Raw genomic sequence first — 11,071 nt, forward strand, 5'->3', positions numbered from 1 at the left:
ATGCTATTTGGAGAGCCTATATCAAAAACACTAATGTGAACCCTTAGCTTTTATATACATATTATAATTATACATATTGTAGTCTGACATATTTATTCCTACTCTGGGGCCTGGCTTACTGCTAGACTCATTATTGCCTCAAGGCTCTGACCTGGTTTTGCAAAGTGTGGTTGCATATGAGTAGATCTTAAGTAATGTGACAGAACTTATGCTGAGCTACAAAACTATTCTCTAAATCAGTGGTTCTAAAACTTTTAACAGGCATGTACCCCCTGATTATGATCTTCCGGAGTTCCCCCAACACCACCAATTGTTAACAAGTTTTTTTTAATTGTTTTATTAATATTTAATTTGATCAATTTTGTCAAGAATAGTGAATAGGATCATAAACATATGATACATCAATAGTCAACATATGATAGGCCTACAAATGTGCTGAATATAATGATTTTAAATAGATCTGCACCTAATCTCACACACAATCGTCTTGTTGAATGCAGTGATCTTATCTGCTAGGTGCTGTCTTTGCCTTGTAACTGGAGATTTAACTCATTGAGCTTTCCAAATATATCGCTAAGATAGGCCAGCTTCGTGAAGAAATGTTCATTAGTGAACGTGCTTGCAGATTCAAACATGCGCTCTTCCTCCAAGTAGAGGCGACTCGGAGCTCAAACACGCGACAGCACTTTACCTCGGGAAAGCCACCGTGCCTCGCTGTGAAACAGTAGGCCTACAGCCTTTTGGTCAGCTCCCATCTCCTCTCAAAGTGCGAGAATAGACACGCTTTTAAGGGCCGGGTCTTGATGAAATTCACCACTCTCACAACCTCGTTCAAAATCTACTTACTAGGCTGCCTTGACACGAGCGCTTCCCTATGAATAACACAGTGCGTCCATTGCGCATCGGGTGCTACCTGGGCCTAGGCTACAGATATAAAAATAAATAAAAAAAACTCCTGTTTTTCACGTCAGTTCGCGCCCCACCTGGCATGTCTCCGCGACCCACAGTTTGAGAAACGCTGTTTTACCCTCTCTGTCTCCACTTTCGAATATTTGGTTAACGCGGAGAAAATACGTTTTTAATGCGCAGTGCAAATGCAGAAGTTAAGTTACCAACGTGGGATAGAGAAAACGTTTGAAAAGGCATATGACTTAGATCTTTTTTCGCGTACCCCGTGGCTCTAAATGAAAGAGCGATGCCTTATTCTGTCAATATTCAAAGCCTATGGGTCTCAAGAACCACCATTAATGTGTAGCTCCACCTCCTGGACAAATGATAGTAATGCATGTTCTACCTCAGCTATTCTGCTAAATCATATGCAATTCGCCTTATTGGATTCACCCGGCGGCCAGAACGAGGCTAAGGCTACACTTGCCATCACACCACGTTTGCAAACTGCCAAAAAAAAAAGCTCACCAAAAAAGAAGGGTTCACTGGCCTGTTCTTCTTCTTCAGTAAGTTTTTTTTTGTTGGCAGTTTGCAAACGGAGTGCATTACCACCACCATCTGTTAGACTAGTGCATTGGTCACGGTGGCTTGGTTATGATGAAGCATTTGATCTATTATGCTTAACACGTCATTAAGAGAAAAATGAGAAAAAACACAAGATAAAAAGACAGTGGTTTCTTTATTTGTAAATTAATCACAAAAATATTAGCTACCAACAATAAAAAATATTAACAACAATATGTTTGATTGTACAGTCCAGGTGATTATTATTATTATTTCCTTACAGTTATTTCATTATGATCACTGTTAATTAATAACCTACATTATCATACAGAAAGCACAATGTTGGCAGTGTGAGATTCACTGGGATCTTTCAATAATAGACAGGGGCCAAAAGAGAAACAACTTGCATTCTGTTGCCATGGTTCCTTCGGCTGGAGCATACAAATAACCATTCAACCCCTAACCTCCCCCTGTTCTCAACCAAAGGATTTTGTGCTTGGTGCAGGTGACCAATTAACTATTGCATTGTCAGCATGGCCATGTTGGGGAACGTGGGGGGGGGGAGTGAAATGAGAGCAGCTTGACCACTGGTTTGTAGTTCAATTTGGAGTCCAAACAGTGTTCCATGTAAGGTGCACAATTCAGTACCTTAAATAGGATTAGCCAGTTTCCTCTTAGACAACCGATAATACCAATTTCAAAAGAAATGCTAAACCTGAAATGATGAACCAAGATGAAATCCCTCCAACAAAGACATTGCCGAATCACAAAAGATATGCAGCTAATCACGTCTCCATGGCGAGTGAAGAAAAAAAAAACTTCAATAGGAGAAACAAGAAAATGTGTAATAATGACTCGTACAGTTTAGTTTGTCAATATAACCAATTAATAGTTGACTGCCTGTTTTCACGGTAACAGGAGAAATTAGAAAATATTGCCAGCTTACATTCCAACCTTGGATAAGGAAAAAAAAAAGAAAAAAGAAAGCAACAGCAGAAACTGTGCAATCACAACGCTTCCCCTACACACAGCTTCCATCACTTTCAGAGAGGATTAACAGTCTTTAACATCACACAGGGTGAAATCCAATTAAAACCCCTCATTTTTTTTTTTCAAAGTCTGCACTGAACGCACAGTGCTTCTTTAATTGGATGCTTTGAAACATGGTAGGACCACAAGCTGCGCTCATGAATAATGCATGCCACAGACATGGGACACTGAAATGCAAAAAAAAGCCATTCTATAGAGACAGATAAGGAACAAATCTCACTGTCAGGTCTCCAAGACTCCAGCTTCACCACATGGGTGTACTGTACGTTCAAATGGCATACAAAATCTCTTCTCCACCCGGCTGCTCTCCTGTGGACTGAGAGACTCAAAAAGCTGCCGTGCACTTTCAGCAAACTAGGTCTGATGGTGGGGTGTAACACATGAACACAGCTCCCACATGCTTGTGCTTCACAGGAAAGGGTAGGATCGTATTGCATTGCGCTAGAAGACATCCTCATTAATTCTAGAGTTCAAACAGCAGAAGAGTCCGATAAAAAAAGTCAAGTCAAACAAAAAAAATAAAACGGGGCTCTGGTTTATTCATTTCCATACATTTAGTGAGACTGGCATTATGAAGATCTGTTAGTAAATCTTCTCCCTGCAGCCTTCTTCATTTGCAAAGACTGGTTTGAGTCCTTGGGTCAGAGTTCAGGCAATGCACTGGATCTTATCATTTGTAGTTTGTTGAGCATTACACAACAATGACAGAACAATAGTCAGACATTCCATTAGATCGCCTTTGGATGGCTCTCATCATGGATTGGCCTTTCCTGGAAAACTGCGGTACAATTAAATTTGCTGAACTAACACAGTCATTGCACAGTGGTAACAAGGTTACAGCGGTCCAAGTTCCAGAGATACAATGAAACCAGAGTCGGTGCAATAACAAACATTATAATACATTTGCTTGTCAGACGGGTGGCTGTCCGATGTCAGACCTGGTTCTGTGAACCTGCCTCTGTGCCAGTCAAAGATAGCTGGACACGGCAGGAGGCTGAGTAACAAGAGTTTGAAGATCAGTTTATTTTTCACATTCGTATTTCAACACTGTACTGAAAAAGATCTCCTTTTAAGGCTTCCCACTGAAATGATATTGATGTTTCAGTTGTCTTTTTTTATTTAAATAACTAGTTTGGTTAATTCAGTTAAGGCAGCAAAACATGATATGGACCATAACGCAACACCTTTGAATTAATATTTGGGATTTTCACATTTGACATGGGTGTAGCTTATCTTTCTTTGTAGTACCACAATGCATCATTCATTAAAAACTCCCATAAAATGTTATTTACATAGAGACTAAAAGTCAAATTTTGCAATTTCACCCCCAAATGCCATGATGTCTAAGCCTGGTCTGTGGTTTAGAAAAAAACCTTAGTAAACACTAAAGACCTTAGTGTTTGCTGACCGTTTAATCAGTTCTCCATCTTAAAAAAAAATGTAAAAACTAACCAATGTGACACAGAATGAACAAAAATGATGCCTCAGCATCAATATAACTTTGTGCAAATGTTACAATGTTGCAAGCTATAGAAAAGAAGGATTTGAGAGAACTATACTGACAAAGTTTAAACCCGTTCCAAACTCGTGATTTTCTTGCATTTTTTGGGAGGTTGCGTAGGGGGTGTGGGGGTTGTACTTTGAGTACATAATTTCTGTATGCCTATTGGTGTTTTTGCAGAATGAATGTGTGTAGATACGTGTGGATAGTGTAGATATGTGTTAGGGGATTGTTGCCAGTGATCTGATCCTCTAGAGGGAACTCACGTTAGGTGTGGTGTCAGCTATGGTGACATGCTCCAGAAAACATCCCTGTAAAAAAAACAAAATCCCCTGTAGTCTCACTAAATGGTTTAGCCAAAAAAACAAATGTGTGTGTCTTAGTCTGTAACAGACACAGGCAAACAACTCAACAAAATGACTGCTCTCTTTCTTCGGCTCTGCTTAAAGGGAGCGGAATCAACACAGGTCTTCCTCGTCTTCTGCTAGTGTTCTATGGCCACCCATTGTGAGAACCACTGGATCTTATTAAGGGGACAATCTACAGAGTGGAAAAAGAAGAGGAGGAGAATGAGGAGGAAGAGGACCGGCAGGGGGTCCTCTGATATGTCTCTTACAAACAGAACACTCTGGCTGGTCTACATTCCCTGGCTGTTGAATATTATACCACATACCCTTGGAGAGAGGAGAGAGATTAAGTGACTGGGGGCTTAATTCCTGTGTACAGACGATGTAGTGGTGAGCAATCGAATAACGACAGCACCATGCTCCAGTTCTCTCGGGTTCCCCTCCGACATGAAGCCAAGCTGCCACACTGAGCCTGTGGTCAGCAGTGATAAATGAGTGTTGATGAGAAGGGGGGTGGGGGGGTTACAAAATAAAGGTCTGACATGAGTGTTCAACCCTGGCACTTAAGTCTTGAAGAATTGGCTAGCGTGTTCATTAAAAACTGGCACAATTTCAAATGACTATCTCTTTCATTGTGAAGGTGGGTGGGGTGGGGAGTAGTGTATATGTGCACAAATCTCTCTCAAAACAGAGGGCTGAAAGAGATTGGGAGATGAACTTTTGACACGTCAAGGGGGGAAAAGAAAGTCTCTCATTTTTCCCCCCCAGTGTTTCGTCGTTCCTCTGTGTGGGCCCTCTGGACCTTCTTGTCCAGCAGCCATAAAAAATAGCTTCATGTACACGTGCGCTCCGAAGCAGGGTCTCCTCCTCTCCCCATGTTCATTTCTCTTGTCCTCCACAACCCCAGCCCACCATGAGGCCTGTAACCCCAAACTGTCTCCTCATAGCCTCGGTAGTGGACTGAGGATGCTCGTTCCAGCTCCCTCCCCAACACCCATCAACAGCCCACCTGACTGGGCTGCCGACAGGGTGCTGGCTGTGGGGTTTCGAGCAAGGGGGAGGAGGGGTAAGGGAGGGGTCGGATGCAGTCTTCCTGCCTCTGGGGGGCAGTGTGAGCAGAAGCCGTGCCCCTTTACGCACAAAGCCAGACATTCCTCAGGGGGAGGGTGGTGGGCGGGCACACTGAGCGGTGTGGCCAGCCGGGGCTCTTGCTACCTGATGTGGAGCAGTTCCTCTCGGAGCCAGCTGGGCAGGGGCTGTCCCATCTTGTAGAGCAGCTTGGACAGCTCAATGTTGGGCTCCCGGTACTGGTCCCGCAGGAAGTTACGAGACTGCCATGGTGGGAGGAGAGAATAGAAAATCCAGACAGATTACAAACTTCTATATATATTTAGAGAGAGAATTTGCAGACAAATACATATTCTAGGCTTCAGGTCAAATTTTTACCTTACCACTCTATTATTCACTGATACTCAATCTAACTTAAATCCTATTACCAAGTCAATTTAATCCCCCTTCGTGTGTACACTGCAATTCTCCGTGCTGTATTAAGGGATTGTGCTATTGCCATTGGCATGAATGACGCTTGGCAAATGATACACATACAAACACTCAAGTTGTTCCCACTGAGAATGCCCTCCTCTCTATTTATGTATGTATGTATGTATATTTTCACTTCCTCACGCAGGTGTGAACTGACAGAGGGCACAGAGGCTGGCGACTCTGACAGGAACACATTCACACACACAGGAGGCTCCATCTGTGTTTAGGGGTGCCAGCTTCCAGCCGTGCCCTCCGCCACCAGGCTCTCTCAGGGAGTTAGCCCGCCCTAGCTTCCCGCAGTGCCACCAGGCTCTCTCAGGGAGTTAGCCCGCCCTAGCTTCCCGCAGTGCCACCAGGGGTCTCGGAATCATCATCATCATCATCATCATCAGCAGCAGCAGCGCCTTCCCCTCTCGCATGCGGAGGAGTCACGCAACACGTGACCCCGGTCCTTCCCCGCTAATTAACTTTGATGTGACTGCCAAGAAGCCTCAAGGTAACGCCAAGGACTGGGAGTCAGTATCAGGACTCCTCTCACTTTTTTTCCCCTCCTGTTGTTTTTTTCCCCCCTCCCTCACTGCCTCGGTCTGTTGAGGACAGTGCTGTAGAGAGGACAGTGCTGCAGGCCCTGCTGCTGATGTTCCAGAAGAATCTGAGCCGACAAGGACCTGTCACTTCTGCTGAGGGTGACACTAAACCAGCCCTGGTTCTGTGCACCACTTCCAAGTCTCAACTTTCAGCGGCGCAATTCAATACAGCGCCTACAGGGGCTCTAACTTAGAGCAGAGTCCTTTCTGGGACTCATTTTCAAAATAGCAAGACAGAGAGGAGATTGTCTGCACATTGTATGGGCTCCAAGATACTTTATTTATTCTTAAAAGGCAACGTTTCGATCTCAACAGATCTTCATCAGGCAAATAAGAATACTGATGATTCAATTAAGAGTTCTTATTTGCCTGATGAAGATCTGTTGAGATGGAAACGTTGCCTTTAAGAATAAATAAAGTATCTCTTGGAGCCCATACAGTGTGCATACCATCTCCTTCTCTCTCTGACACGTTTTGTCTGGCACCTGTTACAACATATTTTTGGATGTGCGCACCAGTCTCTACAAAATAGCAAGACAGACATTTGGATGACTAACTGTAAAGATATATCTAATGCTTGTGGTACATAGATCCAAAACTCACATCTGCATCCATGTCCGGGTATCTGCGGCCCTTACTCTTGCCCAGGCATTTGGTCTTTCCCCCGTCCATCAGCTGACACCAGAACCCTTTCTTCGGATCGAACCTGAACAAGGAAGAGAGACGTGGAAAGACGGTGCACGTTCAGATAAAAGACAGGAGAGGGGGATGATGTAAATAAGTAAATAAATAAATAAGCCGGCAGATCTTTCCACGTCAGTCTAATGGAAAGCGATTTGAGAGCAGATGGCACACAGCTTTCGCTGTTTAAAGAGCTGACACGGGACAAAACATTCCCATTGTCCACTGGGGGATGTGACTAACAGATGTTGCTGTTTATGTGCCTGGGTTAGCGATTATGTGGTCCAGCACTAGAGAAGGGAGGAAGAGGAGGGAAAGCGGAGGGAGAGGGAGAGAGAGAGAGAGAGAGAGAGAGAGAACAGGCTGCCCAGGACAGGAGCAGACAGGGGGAAGAGATCAAGGGGAGGGAAAAAACGGGGTGTTATGAGAAAGGAGTTGAACAGACAGGCAGGGGGAACAGAGGCGTCGGCGGTGGTAATGGACCCGAAAGACATATGAACGCTGGCAGGGTGGGCCCGGCTGAGTGCTGACAGCCGCTTCCGCAGACGGTGGCGGGGGCGGCGGAGCGGGCTGGGCCTGGAGGCGGCCCAGACCCGAGCACTAGTCAATAGAGACTCTTGACTCTCCGCTACTGCAGCATCTCAATTTCGCCGTCACTCATCAAAGCCAAACAGAAGGAAAGACAGACAGACAGAGAGAGAGTCAGATAGACAAAGAGGGAGAAAGAGAGATAGAGTCAGAGAGAGAGAGAGTGAGAGAGAGTCAGAGAGAGAGAAGGAGAAGCAGAGAGGGAGAAAGCGCGAGCGCAGACTGCGGAGAGAAACTACAGACAAAACAAACAGAGGTAATATACCAGGGGTCAAGCCACAGATAAAAAGAGCAAAGCTTACGCGAGGATCTTGTGATAGTTGAGGAGGTTTGTGAGCCCGAGGAACTTCTGGATCTTGTCCATGACTGCCGCAGGCTCGGTCCGGAGCATCTGCCCGTCCAACACCAGGATCTGACAAAACATGGCCAGTCAGCACTGCATTGCTGGACCTCCTCCAACATCCATCCAACGTCTTTACTACTCTCCTTGACTCACAAAGCCCGTCCCAAAACAATACCACGGAGATGCATACTTGTAGTGGGGGAAATGAGGTGGTATTGAGAGGTTGATTAATCACAGGCTTCACTTTCTAAATCCAAGTAGAGAATCAATAACAGTTCTGATGACGTTGATATAGCCCAGGGTCGCAAAATATCAGATTGATTAAACAGACATCCTTTCTGAATTCCATGAATGACACATACACACACGGTCACTTTTCTGAACTGGCAATAAATCTGTCCAAACCTAAAGTGCATGTCACCTACAGGTCATACAGGTGACCTAGAACAGGAAAGCAGTAGGGAAGAAGAGGGCAAGTGATGTTACACTTCCACAAACCTTCCCAACTATACACACACACGCACACCCGCACACACACACACGCATGTACACACACCTGGCTGGGGTGGTAGTGGCTGAGCCAGCGCTGCAGATGGGTTGCGTAGAGGCCCGGCACAAGGCAGCGGTTCTGCAGCACCTGCAGCCTGGCTGGGGCGTCGTGTCCAGCTGTGATGACATCATGGAAGGTGTACCTCTGCGCAACTGGGTCATCGTGTGCCCGCTGGTGCTGTGGTCGAGAAGATAAAGCAGTGTTGTCACAGACTCACCGCATATTTAATAACACACTTAACTGGCAACAACAGCACATACTCTAATGGTCAGGGTACATGGGGAGGATTTTTAGAGCAATGTTACTGGCCAGCCAATCACATAACCAGTTCCATGTGTTCTGATTGGATGGTCATGACCATTTGCCTACTGATGATTCAATGTCTCCACAAAAACAAAAATGGGAATGTGCATGAACAACAACACTCAGGAGCATTGCCTAGCAACACTGCTCAACTTCCATGTGTATCATCTTTATACTTAGAAAGGGTCGAGTGCGAAAAGCAAAGTGCGATATCCAAGGAGGGTATCTAAGCAGGGGTAAAAGCAGTGGCCCCCAAACTTTTTCTTCAGAGGGCCAGCTCACTATGCCTGGCTTTAAGAGAGAGCCAGAGTATGACCTGGAGTATGTCTGCAACATCCCCAATTTAAGTTTAAAGGTGCTCTAAGCAATGGCACACATTTTTTAGGCTAAAACATTTTATGTAACTTACTGCAAACATCATCTAACCATCCGCTAGCCTATCCTGAATACACTGTAAAAAAATATGATCTCTGTGGACAGTCCAGGCTACAAAAACGGCAACAAAACCAACCTGGGCAAACCTAGCCCAAATAAAAACAAACTGTTCCAGCAAATCACAGACGAGATGCGCGTTTAGGAGAGTTTCAATTGCACGGGAGCAGCACGGGAGAGAGGGGGAGGAAGTAGCGAGCTAGCTCTCTGTTTTGTTTGAAAGTCAACTGAGGGACTTTTATTTTTAACGAACGGCACTCTAGAAGTTACACTAGAAAAACATACATAAGTGAATGATACATGCGATTAGCACCCTCCGAACCTCCGAAGAGGAATAAGTTCTTACGGTGGTTGGTTTGTTATGGATAGGTTTGAAGATTTCAATAAAGACAAAACCATCAGTTTTAACAGTCATAACAGCTTAGTGCTGTTAACAACAGCAGTCTACCTTAGTTAAATATTAATCCATTACATTCAATCAGGCTATTGCAATCTAATACCATTGTTAGCTGTGCTTATTTTATATTGCCATCATGCCATATCAATATCAAATGTAGTTTAACATGGAGATAGCTCAAATTAAATAATAGCCTACAGTACTAATAAAAAGACTTTAGCATTCCCAAAAGTATATTTGTGAACTCTGAACTCTGTGTCTTTGCATACACAGCTCAAGTTGTGAACAAGCAATATCGTACAAATAATTTGAAGTTCTCAAACTATGAGTGTGCTGGAAAAAATATCTGACCACCATTCTAACTTTCACTCAACTGGTGAGAACTGTGTGAACTCTGCGGTCTTTGTATGAATATTTGAACAAGTGAATAAAAAATAGAAATAATTATGCCAGAAAGTCCCAGAAATATGACTTGAATAGAAGTTAGGCCTATTAACAATTAATTGATAAACTTTTAGAATACTTTGAGCAGCATAGGCCTATCTTACATTGTTTGCAGGTAGGCCTTTCATTCCGTTTTCAATGGCAAACTCGAGACAGTGCCAAAATAACCACCGGTGGACATAAAAAGTATTACATGTGTGCTGTTAAGACTCACCATAGAGAATGAATGGGGGAAATTAAGGAGGTTATAGTTTGACAGTGTCGTACTCCTGTGCGGGCCGGATGCTATATACCACGGACTAGGGGGGACACCCAAAATTAGGTGGCGGGCCGTAGTTTGGGGACCACTGGGTTAAAGCAAGGAACACATTTCTATGCCTGAAGCTATTAGAAATGTTTAAAGCCATTTCAAATCCTAAACAACCCTGCCGACACCTGAATTCTGGCATGGTGCCTGAGAACTTTAAGCGCTGTATCTAAGAATGTTGAGGTGTGGATCCCTGTAATGAGGATGGGTTCTCCGCGCTCCGGGTTGCCCTGCCGGCGCTCGCTCACCTGGTACCAGGAGTAGGCCCGGTCCGCAGGGTTGATGAGGATGGTGATGATTTTGGCTTTGGGCAACAGAGCTGCGGCTCGGCGCGCCGCCACTTCCGAGTCAAAGTAGTTGGCGCTCTTCTCGAAGTAGAAGTCCGAGCTGGTGTTGGAGGGGAGAGGGAAGTACTCCATGTACCTGCGACGGAAAACACAGGATGAGCGCCAGTCACATCAGTTCAGTCAGGGACACTCTCGTCTGGCAAAACTTCAAAGATAACCGTGAGATGCTTCTCAATACTTATAAATTGTAGAGTGGTTTA

The 11,071-nt window shown here is 44.6% G+C and overlaps 1 protein-coding gene across 1 annotated transcript in view; it reads right to left on the reverse strand.

The window, feature by feature from the left end:
• Positions 1-1,631: 1,631 nt before the first annotated feature.
• The window catches only part of ndst1b (N-deacetylase/N-sulfotransferase (heparan glucosaminyl) 1b), a 62,775-nt gene continuing 53,335 nt past the window's right edge, over positions 1,632-11,071 (reverse strand). Inside the window, exons 12-16 of the mRNA XM_076273743.1 lie at positions 10,773-10,947; positions 8,648-8,818; positions 8,051-8,160; positions 7,083-7,185; positions 1,632-5,681 (exon numbers count right to left, since the gene is read on the reverse strand). Of these exons, the coding sequence (XP_076129858.1) occupies positions 5,562-5,681; positions 7,083-7,185; positions 8,051-8,160; positions 8,648-8,818; positions 10,773-10,947 (679 nt within the window). The 3' untranslated portion in view covers positions 1,632-5,561. The remainder of the gene's footprint in view (positions 5,682-7,082; positions 7,186-8,050; positions 8,161-8,647; positions 8,819-10,772; positions 10,948-11,071) is intronic.

Source organism: Alosa pseudoharengus, unplaced genomic scaffold, assembly GCF_046254945.1.
Source record: "Alosa pseudoharengus isolate Yale_2024_CS ecotype anadromous, Long Island Sound unplaced genomic scaffold, YU_APseudo_1.1 YU_APseudo_1.1_scf_8, whole genome shotgun sequence".
In the NCBI taxonomy this organism is placed as follows: Eukaryota; Metazoa; Chordata; class Actinopteri; order Clupeiformes; family Clupeidae; genus Alosa; species Alosa pseudoharengus.